The 17,896-nt window shown below is 34.0% G+C and overlaps 1 protein-coding gene across 4 annotated transcripts in view; it reads left to right on the top strand.

Moving 5' to 3' along the window:
* The window catches only part of LOC105233831 (echinoderm microtubule-associated protein-like CG42247), a 121,922-nt gene that overhangs the window by 96,421 nt on the left and 7,605 nt on the right, over positions 1–17,896 (top strand). For all 4 annotated transcript variants that reach the window (XM_011215996.4, XM_049459009.1, XM_049459010.1 and 1 more), the window contains one exon: positions 293–487. In XM_011215996.4, coding sequence (XP_011214298.4) covers positions 293–487 — 195 coding nt within the window. The remainder of the gene's footprint in view (positions 1–292; positions 488–17,896) is intronic.

Below are 17,896 nucleotides of genomic sequence, written 5' to 3'. Positions count from 1 at the left end.
CATATGTATGCATGTATGCCAACACGTGCACACGCATACATATACATGTATGAAGTTTCCAGCTATAACATAAATGCTACGAAAATTATATATATTTTTTCATATACTGCCAACGGCAGCGGATTTCGAACGTTAATTCCATTTTATTTACCCACTATATTTTCCATTTTTTTCTTCCCCCTTTCTCTTTCATGCCACAACAATTGCAATTCGCCATAACGTCAACAATCCACCGAACAATCAATCGACCGCAACCAATGAAAATATTTCATTTCACCAAATTTCACAACAGCCGGCTAGTTACGGTAAAAAGAACGGCATGTGGTACGCCTCGCCCGGTAATCAGGGCTGGGGCTCGAAACCGGCCAGTCGTAAGCCATCGATTATGGAGGCAGACCTGGGCACATTATCGACCACATCGGGCTCGATCAAACGCAGCGCCGGACGTGTTATACGCATCATCAATAATTTAGATCACTCAGTGCAGGTGAGTGGATTGCATTGCTACAAATACATTGAATAATAACAATTTACAGGGTGTCACAATAGAGAAAAGTGTCTTTAAAAGTAAAATTTACTTTTTGGTGAACTGTTTTTATGTATGTATAAAATTATTAGAAAAAAATATGTTAAAAAGTATAAACCGACCAAAAGTAACACCCTTTATATATATTTAAATTTCAACCAAACATTGAAATATTTGCATATAAACCTGTTTATAGTAGTATTCAACTAAAATAAAAAATTAAAAAAAAATTCCAAAAAGTAGCACCCTTTATTTGAAAACGGTAATAATCGAAAAAATATTGGCGTATAAACTTGGTTATAGAAATGGTTACCCTCTATCATTATTTAGGCTTACAAAACCAAAAACTAAAACAAACTTAAATTGACTTTCCCAAAACAATACCCTTTATATAAAAACTGTAATAATAAACATAAATATCTCTATTTAAATTTTTATACCTATAGCTTCGTTATCTTAACATAAAAATAAAATAATAAAATATATAACTTCCCTAACCCAACACCCAAACCCAACACCCTTTATATGAAAATTTCAATATTTCAATATCACACACAAATACTTCCATATAAACCTGCCCGAGTGCGTATAAAACAATGCAGTCACGGCGTAAGCTCATTTCCCTATGGCATCACTGCGCCGCGCACAAAAGCATGCTGCATTTTATGGCAGGAAAAATATTTTCAATAAGCAGAAAAGTCGTCGAGCGAAATTTCAGACAAAAGCGCATTAAAATGTGCAATTTATTTATGTAAATATTTAATTTTTTATCACCACGAGATATTAAAAATTGAATTTTCAACGAAAACTCTGCGCACAAGCTATAAAAATAATGAAGGCAGCGCTAAAGAAGTCGAAAAAATAGCGAGCTTAAGCCACTTTTTTGCAGCTCACTATTTCTTTTCAATGCTTTGGCTTGATTTCATTATACCCAATCGCATTATTTATTATTCATATGCCAAATATTGTATGAGCGTTAAATTTCGTGTGAAGCATAAAGTTTTCATTATGGCGTTGAACCATGGAGTTATAGGTTTCTAGGAAAAAAGTGTGTAATGTTTTTGCAAGAATTAATTTATATTTCTCGAACAGAAAAACTATATAATGGTTGATAATAACAAAGGGATTGAGAAAAAATATAGGACGTAAAAAATTTAATATAAAATATTGAATAAAGAATATGGAATATAGAATATAGAATAAGAGTATAGAATATAGAGTATATAATGTAGAATATAGAAAAAAAAATATAGAATATAGAATATAGAATATATAATCTAGAATATAGAATGTATAAAATTTAAAATAGAATATAGAATATTGAATATAGAATATAGAACATAGAAAATAAAATATAAAATATAGAATATAGAATATAGAATATAGAATATAGAATATAGAATATAGAATATAGAATATAGAATATAGAATATAGAATATAGAATATAGAATATAGAATATAGAATATAGAATATAGAATATAGAATATAGAATATAGAATATAGAATATAGAATATAGAATATAAAATATAGAATATAGAACATAGAACATAGAACATAGAATATAAAATATAAAATGTAGAATGTAGAATAAAGAATATCGAATATCGAATATAAAAATATAGAATATAGAATATAGAATATAGAATATAGAATATAGAATATAGAATATAGAATATAGAATATAGAATATAGAATATAGAATATAGAATATAGAATATAGAATATAGAAAATAGAATACAGATTATAAAACATAGAATATATAACATAGAATAGATATAGAATATAAAATATAGAATAAAGATAGCCGGTACTGAAAATAGAATACAAATTACAGAACATAAATTAGAATTTAAAATTTCAAATATAGAACATAGAATATAGAATATAGAATATAGAATATAGAATATAGAATATAGAATATAGAATATAGAATATAGAATATAGAATATAGAATATAGAATATAGAATATAGAATATAGAATATAGAATATAGAATATAGAATATAGAATATAGAATATAGAATATAGAATATAGAATATAGGATATAAAATATAGAATATGGAATATAGAGTATAGAGTATAGATAACCAGTACTAAAAATAGAATACAAATTATAGAATTTAAATTAGAATTTAAAACTTCAAATACATATACATAAATATTTGCTAAAACTGAAATTAAAATTAAAATTCGAAACAGAAATAAAATCAATATTAATATTAAAGTTAAATATAAAATTAAAAAAGCACCAAATTCAAACATTAAGTTGAATGATATTCCAATTAATTTAAAATTTACAGTTTAAAAAAATCATTTCTATTTAAATTTTAATTGTACTGAAAAATGTATGACCTTTAAATTTTCAAGAAAAACACACTTAAACTCAATTTTCCACTCGACTAGCCACCTTCAACGCATAGAAGCGTGTTGACCACGTCGAATTAAAATTTTTTCTGAGTTAACCGTAAAATAGCGCATAATTGCTTTGACCGCAAAATTGCAGTGTCAATGGGAAATATAATTATTATGCACACACAACGCTACATATGTATAATATATACACAACAATGAAGGTATTACGAAGCCAAGCCACGTCATAGCTGCGCACGGCCTTCGAAATAGACCTGCAAATTAACACTAAACGGACACGTCATCGATGTGTAGGTGTTAGAAAAAAAATGAAAAAACAAAATTTTTACTCGATAGCAAAATATATTATGCATTGCCAAATTATTGCCACTTCCTCCAATATAAAGCAACCTAGTACACGTGCTTAGTGCTATACAGGCGCAACATTCTATTGAATGGGGCATACTTTTAGGCTACTGAATGGCATGTAATTTAATGGCAGCAACACTTCAAAAGTTCAATATGCGGAAATTTCACGCCAAATGTCTATAATTTCCGTCAAATTGCATATTTAAGGCCAAGTAGCCAAGGCCAACAGGGCACAGCTAATAGGAGGCTTAAGGTACATACACATATTTGTACGATTATAAACACAGCACTTCGTGTAGACCACCGCTGGCAAAGTTCAAGTACAAAACACAGCCAGCAATTGTCCAAAGGAATTGAGGCCAGGCATAACATTTGCGGTGGCAGCAACTGGCATTCACCGCCAAAAATTTCGGCTGAATGAAATTAGTGTTTATACAAGGACGTTAGGATAGGAGCGGTATAAAGATAATGAATAATAAACTTAAGACCTTTTCGTTTGAATGCGTGGTTTACTTACTGTGCTACTGCTACCACATCACCTAAAACGCCCACAGTACGCACACATGCGTACGATTTTTTATGTAAATATATTTTCCCAAGCGCACTTAAAGTTGATTGCGTATTACGCTGCGGCTTTAAGTGTGCCAAACTTCATACAAACTGGTTCCGCAGTTGCAAGAGCCACTCAGCCACACACGCCGGCAATTGCTTTCACCTATGCTGGTGTATTTTACTACCAGTTTACTCGTTATGAAAATCAATTGTCTGCAATTTATGCAAAACAGATTGAAGTCACGGTCAATTTGGCAATTTCCATACGCTAGGCAAAGCCAGAGCACCAAGCAAGCACGAAAACAAAAGCAAAGGTAGTGAAAAAAATTATTAGCGCATATAAATTTTACGTTGAAGAGAAGCGCCCAGTATGAGATAGTTTATGCACGCTTACACGTACATGCACGCAACTATATGTGTATACATAACTGTGTGTGGTTGTAAAATAAGTAACAAAAACAAAAAAATTTTGAAAATCTACAACGAAAACAATAAACTCGCTATCGTTCGACCCGGCTGCCGGCATACTATCTCTATAATTCCTACGTCGCTCATACGTCATGTAGTACCAGGGCATGCAGTGCATGGCTGCTGTGTAATATGCACATATGTTTATATATCACATGTATATGTATGGCACGCCTGCAAATGGATGTTAAAAATGCCCTAATATTTTACACCTTGCGGCGGTGTAAAGACTGCACGGTTGATATTGCAATAGCAAGTTTGAGAGTTTTGTATACTGATTGTGCTTAGTGCTTCGGGACTGTCAGTATTGAAAAGTAATAAAACAAAAATATTTTTATAGTCTTCCGAATTGTTTTTGTGCATATCAAAGACTGTCTACACTATTCTCTCTTCTCTGTGATGCGTTGCGTAGCGCTTATCCTAGAACAGCATGGCCCTACCCTTTTTTCCTAGAAGAGAAGTGTTTAGGGGCTTTTAATATTTTAACGAAAAATATTTAAAGAGTTAAAAACGAACCAAAAAGCTCTATTTTCTTTTAACTGAGTTAGATGAATTACCTGACAGTACATTTTCGAAGTATGTATGTATACGACCGCATTGGAGAAGAACTGAAGAAAATACACACCCGGTCTAGTTCGTCGGCCAGCTCATTGCCGGCTACCCTTTTATGCTCCGGAAGCCAGATCAGGTGTACACCGTTGCAAACTGATAGGCGGTTGAGCCTTCCTATGCACTGTTCCACTAACAGCGATTTGACCTCATAAGCTGAGATCGTTTTTATTACCTCTTGACTATCGCTGAACATAGCACTCTTAGCATGGGATTTTTCAACATAAGGCTACTAATAGTAAGAAAGCCAATCATCTTTTAGATCAAGCTGTCTTTTGAACAAATGGATTTCTTACTGAGCGTTTTTAATCTCCCAACTGTAAAGTTTTCGGTGTCGTTCGACAAGTTGGTATTGACATATTCTAGAAAGAAATCTTCTGTGTTAAATCATAAGCAATTCTACTCTGTAAATCGAGAAGCCATCAACAGGCAATGTTAAAATTCTTAATATAATCTAAAAACTCAAAGGCATATCATTAAATCCATATACCATTCCAAGCAATATAAGACCTCGGTGTCCAAATAATTGAGAAACTCATCGTAATATCTAGGGCTTGACTTTAATACTTTCAAATAAAACGGGATTCCATACACCGAATCCCGCACAACTCTAGCTGCATTTTACTACATTACCAACAACAACTACCATAACACACATTCTTACACACTACACATGGTTTTTCATGCTCCTGCAAGCTGTCGAATTTCATTTTTATGGCGTGCGAATATTGCAAAAATTCAACTAACCAAGGTTTGCCGGCATGACTCTTACCAAAAGTGCATGTGTGCATATATGTGTGCGTGAGTATGTGCATGACACCCATAGCGAATAGCTGCAAATTTATTTTCATATATTTTTATTAGTCACCTGTCTGAGATGCACACACACCCACGTACATATGTGGCATGTGGCGCATGCATATATGCATGCGGTAAGAGGATAAAGATGTGCAAGTCTATTATATAAGAATGTAGATTTAAGTACGTGGCTGGCTGACTAACTGGCTAACAAGTGTGAAAATTTGTAAAATATTTGGAAAATAGTCGAAGGAAGCAAGCATGTGTGGAACTATGTGTGGTTGATATGAAAAAAGATAGTTTATAAAACTGTGCAATAAAGTGTAAAATTGCATAAGGGCGTGAAGCCAACAAAGGTAAGGAACTCAGCTGCAGGCTGCAGGCAACGCTGGCCACTACCAGCGCTCTTGGAAGTTCAAGCCTCAAGTGATTTAACACGCTTATAAGCAGTATGTTACAGATTTTTTACATCCTTATTGATTGTTTTTCATTGAATTTTCCCACAAACTCTCGAACTATCGGCCACTTAAGTATCAATTCAGCAACTTTTTCATAGAACTATGGATGTGGCATGTAATAAAAGTCGCATATATCATTGACCACAAGCATGTGACTTAATAGATATAAATGAACTAGGGGATGTGTGAAGTAAGAAGATGGAAATATAAGAAATATCATAGAAATTACAGAGTGCTTCTAAGGACTAAAATTGTTGTACAATTTTCTTAGCGATTGCTGTCAAACCAGCTGTCAAAGTAAACACTTGTATTTGACATTTGTATTCCTAAAGGATTAGCTGTCACACCAGTTGTGTACATGCATTTAGCATTTTGTAAAGGAATAGCTTAAAATCGCTTTAAACCCGACTTTAAAGGTTTCGTGGATTTTACTTTCAAAACTTGGGTTCTATACAACGAACTAATAGGCAACATATCTTTCAAGAAATCAACTTCAATAATGAAGAAATTTCTGATACAACGGTTGTTTAAAAATCGTAAATTTTTTGGAGTGAAAACAATACTCCTTCAAAAGAATAAGATTGCGGATTCATACTTCTTGAATGAATCAGAATTCCAAGAGCTGTAGGGAAATTATGAATGACAAAACCTTTTGATTCCTCAGGCTTGAAGGCTAAATGGCTTCAAGTGCTAAATGGTTACAATAGAACAGTGCCAGATTCCTCTAACACGAACACTCTTGATCTTCAGAATAGTTATTTGTTACGGGAATCAAAACTTCATTAAACCCAAACAACTAAATGAGAGTACATACGTATATACACTCAGATTACTCATACCTCTTATAATACCTTCTTAGAATAGTTCGAAAATAATAGTAGCAGAACAAAATCGATATTGAAAATTTATAAAAATTAAGTAAATTAGTATTATATTTGATTTTACATCGACTTTGGTTAACATCTTATTATATACAAGGTGAGTTCCAAAGTAAACAGGACCCCCTTAAGGCGCCATCTATTTGTCGAGTAGTGCTTTAGAATTTGTTATCTTTATCTATTGTCCAGTGAGAATTTCATGACATTTCATAGATTGAGATTGGAAGTGAAGTTATTGCGTTTTAAGTGTCAGTATGTTCGTGTTATCGATGTGAAAATGGGCTTCGAACAAAGAGCCAACATTAAATTTTGTTTTAAAATTAGTAAAACTTTTACCGATATGTTTCAATTGATGAAAGAATTATGGCGATGATTCCCTATCCCGTAGCAGAGTGCATGAGTGGTTTCAACGTTTTCAAAGTGGTCGTGGGGACCTAAATGACGATCAACATGTGGACCAATCAAAATCCGTGATCACCTGAAATTCCATCGAAAATGTGCGTGAATTAATTATAAATCAGCTGAAGTCATCACTGAAATTCATGGAAATGGAATTGAACATCTCCAAAACATCGATTTATCGCATTTGGACTGAACATTTGGGCTAACGAAAGGTGTGTGCTCGGTTTGTTCGGCACAAATTGACTGACGACCAAAAATTGCTCAGAATCCAACGCTTCGATCGACGCTTGTGACCGATTATTTGACCAAAAATCACTTTTTAACTATTAACCACTCCCCGTATTCACCTGATATGACACCGTACGACTTCTTCCTTTTCGGAAAAATGCATTTGCCCATGAAAGGAAAGCGTTATGCAGACGTAGTGGTCATTCAAAAGACTTGCACCGGCACACTGGTAGCCATACCGGCTAACGAGCTAAAACACTCGTTCGACATGCTTTTGGACCGTGCAAAAAGCTGTATTGAAGCAGAAGGAGACTATTTTGAATAAAATAAATTGATTTTGCCGAAAAAACCATTTATTCTGTTTTTTTTTAAGTCCTGTTTACTTTGGAAAGCAGCTTGTAGTTTGAGAGTACTTTTGACATTTGGGTTCGCTCGAACTTAATGTTCTTCACGCACAAGATTGGATTTTGGTAATTTTCTAGAAGGAAAGATCAGAAACCCATTCAAATATAAACATGAACGTGCTATATTCTTTAATCTGTTCATCTGTTCGTTTGTCTTTGAGATATCCTTTTCTCTTCAAGAGGCTGCTCATTTGCCGTAACCACCGCTACCGGATCACAATAGGATATAGCTATTATGCATACTGATCGATGACAATCTAGTCGAGTCTAGTAAATGGAAAACTTTTTTAGTTAACGAGATATCTTCACGAAATTTGACATAGATTATTACTCAAGAAAACGATACAGTCTCTGAAGAAATTGTTTTAATCCGAACATTATAATCATGTTCTTAAAAGGAATAAGTGCTATTACCTGCTATTTCCACATGCAGGATTAATACCCATCAAACAAGAAATGTTCGATTCCAAATTTAACTCTGAGGAATCGCATAGAGTTATTAGACAGCATCTTTTGGACGTGATCTGGCTATTAATGAATAGTTCTTGCAGCAATGCTTGAACCTTCTTAGAGGTTCCTCGATTCTTACTGAAACTACAATACTTACAACCTCAGAAATGTAAACAAGAAATTAATAGAATAGTCATATTTGGAAAATGGGTATTTCCGGTAGAATGTATCTCTTTTGTAGACGCATATTCATCTCCCATTTTTATACCAGTTTTTTTTCACTGTTATGGATAGCAAGATACCATTCTGAATCTAGAACCCCAAGAGTGTGCGTTTGAGTAGTGATCGGTAGATGAAATAAACCCCAAATGGAATATTTTTTTTTTTTAACCTAACGGTATTTGGTCGTTGAAGTAGGAAAAATTTGCCCAAAAAATGTTTACAATATACTTCGTGTTTTCTTTTCAATATAATGTTCGCTAAGGTATCTTCGATTTACTGATCTGTATTTTGCCGAATCTATTTTGAAACATATAACCAGTTGTCTACAAAAAAAACGGGTTTTCGAATGAAACCAATAATTTTAAATTTATTTTAGATAATTTTCAATGAAAAATCTTTACTTTTGTAAGAGGTAAATACAAATTCATATACACATGCTTCAACTTTCTATTTAACATACTCGACCAATTTGCTGATTAAATTCCCCACACGCCCAGTAGATTTTGTGTGTGTGTGGAAAACCAAGAATCAGCAGCAGTTATAAAACTATTTTCCATTACGCCTCAAGCAAAAATTGGCAATAAATGATTTTTAATGCCACATAACCAATCGAAGAGTGAGCACAGTTGGCTAATCGGAGGGGTGAAGAGCCAGTCGACCGATGAATCTGGCCAAAGCAAGGCCAAGAACTCGCCAAGGGCAGTGTCTGTAACAAGAATTTGCATGCCAACACACGAATTAACAAGGCACACACATTCAAACACAAAATTTTTATTGACATGCCCTAATGTATATACATATGTATATCTAGTAAGCCTGTGTAAATGCGAGTATTGACTCTGTAGAAGAGTTAAACTTCACATTACTATTTACAATTGGCGACCGCTCACTGTACAAAAGTATATATATTTGTATTTCTATGTGTGTTGGTCTGAAAATATGTGAATATATATGTTTTCTGTCTTTTTGTTTGTGTATTTGCTGCAGTGCATGCAATTTCGCAATTTTTCCTTCGTCATTTTCGTATTTGTTTTGAAGCCTTTCAACACCAATCCAGCCGCTGGCTAGACGTCGATGGCAAAATGCCATGTCAATGCTTGAGTAGAGAGGGACTGTTGCCACTACCGGCGCTTGCAGGGGCAATTTCGTCAATATATATGCGCACAATAGTAACATAGCTTGATTGCACCAACGGATGTCTGTATGTACTATATATGTGTGTGTGTGTACATGCGTTCGATTGCAGGCTAGAGTGCTGACATTGCAGGCAATCTGCTGTTACTGCATACTTTTCGGCGTGACGTAATTTTGACAATTTCCCAAGTATTTCCACGTCACGCAAACTTTTTTTATCCAAACGACAGCCCAGAAATTCTTGCTTTTTCCGTCCCTTAGTGTTGCCTGAAAATCGTTCATGCCTGTGGCAAGACATTTCAATGGACATTGTACCATAAACGTTTTGTCCGTGGCAACGAAAGAGCAATGAGAAGCTGTTGGGCATGGCAAACTAAAAGTCTTTTCTAAGTGTGTATTATATACATGTATGTAGTGTTAAGATGTTGATATTTTGTTAGTGAAGCTGAAAATTTTTTACTAAAATCATTTTATAATATTCTACGTGTCTTATTTTCAAAATGATACGATTTTCTCATTATTCACATGTTCTTCGATATCTTTCTCTTTCGATTATAGAAATAATAGCACATATTACAGAGGTGCCTCGATGGACTCATTCGATATAACTTATGATATCTATACCAAGAATTGTTCACTAATTTTCGATATTCATCGGTATAACGAAAAATGTAATACAGAAAAGCAACAAAATCAATATCAACAACATTCTTCTTTATAATAAGTATGAGTACCTTTAATTTTTCCCTGCATGATTTTTTGATGTGGATCGCATGTGGCTTTCGTAAGAATCTAATAGAATATAATGAAATTTATGCTAACGATTCTTAGTAGTCTGGTATGTTGACATTCGGGTTTCATTATAATTTACTTGAGTGAAAGAAGTACCCAAAATGATGGCATTCGATGTTTCTTCTCTCAGAATTTTACCATCTCAGCCGTTTTTAAAACCACCTGAAAAGAGCCAATGAACAGCTCTCAATATTACAACCGAAATTCTATCGATGGAATATTTATGTGGTTACTTCATGTAATAATTTAGAATCATGATTATATTCTAGGGTTTAATAAATAGATTAGGGTGTTTTTTTTTATTGAACTATTAATTTTTTTCAATTTTCATAGATTTTTTAATACATACCATCTATAAAAATTCTATAAAGCCTTACTTAAAAGGCCGAATATCTCACGAAGTATTAATGATAGCGATTTTGACCTTGAACCTTTTTTATAGCAAATAAAATTTCCTACAAATTTATCATTTGAATTTTTTCTATAACTCCTATCATTTACGATATATTTACAAAAAAATGCGAAATTCTTGGAAAAATCGGGTTTAGAGCGCCGTACTACCTCACCGGTATGAGTTATGACTTTGTCGCATTGGGCACTTTTGTAGAGTGAACAATTCTGAGAAATATGCGTCTAAACTCAAAGCGATGCCATAAACTACCTCTGATCTGTAGGAATTTAAAGATAAAAACTGATAATTGTAGTGTATTTTCTATGGAAAATTTTACAGGCCTTGGTCCAGTTCTTAATGTTAATATTAAGAGCTAAAATTGTCAGGGCATTTTTTTAGGGTATTTTCAAGGTAATTTCATGACGGGACTGAAAAACATTAATAGTTCAAAAAAAAACTCCCTAATATAGATACATAAGTTGAATTTAACATTGGTGACGAAACTATCTCATATCGAAGCCAACCGCTTTAACAGTTTAGTGAAGCGATGAGGACGTTTCTTCGAAAGGTGAAGGTGTTCTTTCCTCTCCAAGAAACTTTTTATTTGTCGAAATCAAGTGCTTGTGTAAAAATCTTTTTTATTTGACATGCTATCTTTACGAAATTAAGCATGACCCAGTCCATTTGCTCATTTATCTGCTTATCCTTTGCTTAGCCTTATTAATACCTATATAATATACAATATTTAGATCGTGATATCAAAAATCCCTAATTTAATAACCATAATATTTACCCCTCTTTAATAATTGCTCTTCAAAAGTGCATGCATTTCGTGCGCTAATCCTTCCTGCTACTAATGGCTCACACATAATTCTGTCACCACATATCATTGCGACATGCTCGGCAAATTTATGCGTGTAACTTTATGACACATTAAAAACGCTGTTGAAACGCTTAAATGCGCACATTAATCAGCGAATGTTTTTCATGGCTGGCGGCATACAAACAATCACATAACACACACACACACATGCACATAAATAGACGCAGGCAAATTAAAGACACAACACGATTGACTGAATGAGTGCATTAAATGGCAGCGCATGGGCACGCATACTCATTTATTTCAATCCTTTTTGCATGCGCAGCAAAATGGCAAACTTAAACATACTTACATACTACATAAGCATACTTACAGGCGCGCAACCAGGCACATTAAGTGCGTTTGTGTGTAAAACCGCTGATAGCTGCGCATTTTAAAGCACTTGAAGCGCGCGCAAAAGTTCACTGTCTGCGCGCGGTTTTGCCGCAAAGCTTTAAAAAAGCTGCTGGCACTTTAACAGCGCGTTGACGTTGCATACTTAAGGGCGCCAAACAGCGTATAAAATGGCGATTATGCCACGCGCGATAATTGCGTGCTGAAGTGGCAAACGATAGACAGATACTTTAATGAGCGTGTGCAAGTGTGCGAGATAGAGAGACACAGTGTGTGAGTAAGTAAGAGAGCAGACATTGAAGCGCGCAAAAAGCTTGCCGCAAATACGCACACATATGCAGCCCTGACATGTATATTATTTGTATAGCAGGTAAGCAAAATACTTTATGCCATTAAAGTCATTTAAAACACCGTTAAGACCATTTTGCGGTTGCGCGCATTGACACACACTCACACAAGCACACTTAACCGAGGTATTTACAAGTACTGTGAATGAGTGAATGAGCTGCTGTGTGGGATTATAGCTTGAGTGAGCATTATGTGCGTGTGTTTATGTAGATGGATATATGTCACTGGAGCTCGCGTGTCTTTGACATTCAACTGGGTTGGCTGTCTGGTAATAAATATGTCATTATGCCAGCTTATAAGTGTATGACGGAAATATATATTTACTTAAGTTTACATTAGGGCGGTACTTAAAAATTTTAATAAAAATTTTCAAGAATTCCTTGTTCAATTCTTAACGAGAGAGTCAAAATAAAAACAATTAATAAAACATACCTATATATTATAGATTCTTCTTGAACTCTACAAACGAGCTGCGTCAATTTAGCGAAGTCCGTGTGTCTATATATACGCGAACTAGTCCCTCAGTTTTTGACATATCGATCTGAAGTTTTGCACACGTACTATTCTATTCAAGAAGCTGCTCATTTGTCGAAACTGCCGATATCGGACCACTTTAGCATATAGCTACCATACAAACGAACTATCAAAATCGAGTCCTTGTGTAGAAAATCGTTTTATTTAGCAAGTCATCTTACGAAATTCCTCGTAGATTACTAACCAAATCAACTCATAAACTTCTAACAAATGGTTTAGATCGGACCACTACTCGTATAACATATTGCTGTTATACAAACTGGCCTATCAAAACGAAGCTCTTGTATGAAGGGTATTCTTCTTTATGCCATTCGTTTCGGTATAACCAAAGTTAACGTTTTTTCTTGTTTTTTTCTTTCTTCTCTTTCATTTTCTAATCTACTACTACATCTAATACTATTATAGTTTCACATATCACCTACAACTTTTAGCAGAAAACTCAACATTTTTCTAACTTTTCGTCTAATAAGTACTCAAACTGAGCACCATAATGGATGTTATAATGCATAAATCCTGGCGAAACTTCCCATTAGAACCAATATTTGTATAGACGGTACTTACAAAATCAAATTAACTTTTTTTCTCTACAATATATAAGTAAAAAGATAAAAATATATAAAACAAATAAGGAAGGGCTAAGTTCGGGGCTAACTGAATATTTTAAACTCTTGCAATTTGCAAGAATACAAGACTGGGAATTTCCTTCAGGTGCTGACAGAACTATGTTTATTCCAAAATAATTCAATATTCATTGTTTGACGAAATCGTGTATGGACTACAATTAAATTTGGTATCTTCTTGACTTGCGATATGTTCAAGATCATTAACTTTGACTTAGTTTTATTGCGATATTTTAGTTCGCGTGATCAATTATTATATAAAAACATATTCAAATGAGATACATACATATCTATTGTATCTCAAATCAACTCGGCCGCCTAAGAAACTAAATTTAATTTAAATTGAATTGACTTAGAAAACGTGAACAAGAGGATCGGAATTCATTATATTAGGGATATGAGGTTTATACTAAGTCATAGACCAATTTCAGACAAATTCAGCGCTAAATGACATAACTCTTTAAATACATTGCATTAAAAAATCATATTTTGACCAACCTGAAGAGATTAGAATAAGTGGAAATATGGAAATCTTTATATGGAATATAATGAGGGAAAAAAAGTACGGGGTGATTGCATTAATTTGAACATTGCTCGGGTATACTGGAAAACATATTTTCAAGCAATTTTTTAAATATCTAACTCACACACGAAATGACATGTTTAGCATAAAACTTGTTAGACGAGCGAATATAATTATTTGTTGTACGTGGATGCGAGTTGGGGTAGTATTGATTCGATTTTAACTATTTTTGCCAATACCATTTACTATTGACATGCCGCATACTAATAAAACAATCCCTGTGTTTCATTAATCTCAAGCACGTTTTATCATTTTTAGTGAGAAAAATCACATATTGACCGATATCTGCGGTATGAGGAAGTTCAAACATCTCTATTTTAGATATAGGGGGAGGCATGGAAGGTATTGACTTAATTCAAACCATTTTTGATACTCAGACAAACTATTATTAGAAAAGAACTTTCTCCGAATTTTCTCCGAATTTCACTTATATTTCTCACACTTTAACCGAGATTTTCATTAAAAAGTAAACTATAGTCACTTTCAGTTCGATTTAGACACCTTTTATTGAAGAAGTGGCACACTTCAAGGCAATATTATTGCAATATTTTGTTCCGATATAATAATTGGTATTTTATTTATATGTATATACTGGAATGTGAAAGAATCAGATGGAATTAAAATTTTCACAAATTTTCAAACCACAGGTGCCTCTACTTAATGAAATTCGTTGTACCAAATATGAGTTCGATATCTTAAATTACAGCTTAGTTATGGTTTTTTAAACGTATGCGATTAATGGAGTTGGGCGTGACAGTGGTCTGATTACGAGCATCTATGAGCTCATCCTTAATTTTTTGCCAATGAACATTTGTACCAAGTTTTATCAAGATATCATAATTGTCACCCAGATTTCTACTAATTTCGTCATCCTTGTCATTTAAACAATATGTATATGCATATATATGACTCTATATCTATCGCGTTTAGTTTTAGGTTATACAAACAAGCGTTAGTTGAATAAAACTACTATACTTCTTAACAACATGTTGCAATAGCATAAAAAGCAACATGCAATAATCTTCAAAGCCATATCATTTTCGATAATTTCGACCTTCAAAATTCAAAGAAGAAATTAAAACTTAAGAAACCTCTAGAATACAACTTTTCCTACAATTTAAGCACCACCCTCGCATACGCAATTACGCGTTAAAGGCGAATCGCGGATTGTCAGTCGCAATTGCGCCACCAAGTATGCAACGATAATTTATGCAAGCCACAGTAATTATTGCGCCCTATTGGCACATTAAAATTCCGCACAGACAGACACAAAACGTTGCCTTGGCAATCAGTTGCACGTGTGAAATGCAAAGCAAAGACAACAACAGCAATTTACAACAACAATATGTTAAAAAATGTAATAAAAATTATAATATAACAACATTCACACACATTAACTGCACTTCACAAACAGAAAAAGTAGGCACACGCACTTTAAAAGAGAAGCCTCAAGGCAAATATCAAAGACATCACGTTCGCATTAGACTACGGCCCAGACAATACCTTGCGTACATACCATAAGTATGTGTACTTTACACTGCATAGCAGACGCTTATGCGCCTAAAAATATGTCAGACCGCATTCAAATGTATGCCGACAAAAATCTTATCACGATCGTATTGCTGACGTCAAACGGCGCAAAGGTTTGCAGAATTTTTTGTATGGCTTCGATAGTGGCATGCGAGACGAAAGCGAACAATAAATAAGAATTAAGTGAAGGCAAGGTGTGCGTGTGTATAAGCTTCGACAAGTCTTGTGAATTTGGCTGAGAGCCTAAAAGTATGTGCAAATATTTGCATATGCCATGTGCACGTTCATGGCGAAATAATACGCATTTAAGAGTTCACCTCTGTTCAATTGTGGAAACATGGAGGGATTTTGAAGAAATTTGATTGTATATGTTAAAGGAAGTAGAAAAAATGTGTCGTTTTAAATATAATATGTAATTTAACGGTATTTTTAAATTTAAAGAGCAGAAACATAGCGGAAGCGTTTGAAAATAGAATTTAGTAATATTAAAAAATATTTATTTTTTATAATAAAAGAAATAAAATAAAAATAAATTAAAGACGCAACAACAAAAAATGTGAATTCATACTGCAACGAAGACTTCGTACATTTCATGGAAAAAACGCATTAGTAGGTCCTATGTTTTAAAAAGTGTAGTTCTTCCCACGTATTATTTCTTCTCTGTGATAAAAAAGTACCAGGAAATTATAAATAAAACTCAATTTATTCATCAATATTTATTTTATCGCCTTCAAAGTAATCGCCACCAGATTTACTACACTAAATTTTTTCAGTTCTCGAAGCACTTTGTGGTATCGCCTTCAGCTCCTTCAGCGAATTTTGTTTTATCTCTTCGATCGACTGAAAACAGGTTCCACAGATCGTCAATTTCAATTTGGGGAACAAGAAAAAATCACGCGAAGCCAAAGCTGGTGAATACCGTGGTTGATGGATGGTATTCACTGCGTTTTTGGCTTTAAATTTGCCCACAGACGTACTATTTTTGAAAAAAAAAATCAGCTTTATTGGGACCTGTCGAGCAAGAACGCGTTTTTACCCAAAATATCCACCAAAACCATTCGAACGGACTTGCGAGAGATGTCGAGCTCTCATGCCATCTCTCTAACACTTAACTGGCGATTTCAAGCGCCAGATCTTTAACTTTTTAATATTTGCATCAATTGAGAAGATCGAAAAGCACTCGTCGGCTTTAAAATATGTATGTTCTCGATTACATCTGTGAAATGTGAAAGATTAACGCAACAAGCTCATACCCTTGCTTGCCCCCAATATACTGTGGACAGTGATTTCACACATAGATGGCGCTATTACAATGAAATTCATATGATTTTTAGGCGCGTGTAAAAGTTTGACAGCTGTTGAATCATTAGTTTGTGAATTATGTATATAATTTGTAGTGAAGCAACTTATGTTATTTAAAAAAAAATTGTTGATAAATATTTATTTTTTAAGGGAAAAATTATAGTAGACTTTATAACGAGTTTCTGGACATTGCCACAGAAAAATCAATCCTCAAGGATTGGTACGCTAAGTTTAGACGTGGTGAACATGGTAGACGCCCAAAAGAGTTTATTCCCGACGAAAATATCAAAAAAGTCCACAAAATAATTTTGAATGAGCGTAAGGTGAGGTTTTTCGAGTTATCAGACACTCTAAGATTTAAACTGAACATGTACATCATATTATTCATGAATATAGGGGTGTTAGAAATCTCTGTGCGAAGTAAACGTCGCGTGAGCTCATTTTTGACTAAAAACAACGACGAGTTGATGGTTCAGAGCAGTTTTTGACGATGTTCTAGCGTAATAAATCCCAGTTTTTGCATAGATATGTGTCAACGGATGGAACATAGCTCCATTATTTCACTCCGAAGTCCAATCGGCAGTAGACGGCACACGATGAACCCACTTTTGTGTGGAAAACGCAACAGTCGACTGGCAAGGTTATGGCGTCGGTATTTAGTGGTATGCATGGAGTAATTTTTATTCACTACCTAGAAAAAGAAAGGATCATCAGCAGCGACTATTACA

This window comes from Bactrocera dorsalis, chromosome 5 (assembly GCF_023373825.1).
Source record: "Bactrocera dorsalis isolate Fly_Bdor chromosome 5, ASM2337382v1, whole genome shotgun sequence".
Taxonomy (NCBI): Eukaryota; Metazoa; Arthropoda; class Insecta; order Diptera; family Tephritidae; genus Bactrocera; species Bactrocera dorsalis.
The sequence above is the reverse complement of the archived record's forward strand: the minus strand, read 5'-3'. Positions and strand labels throughout refer to the sequence as shown.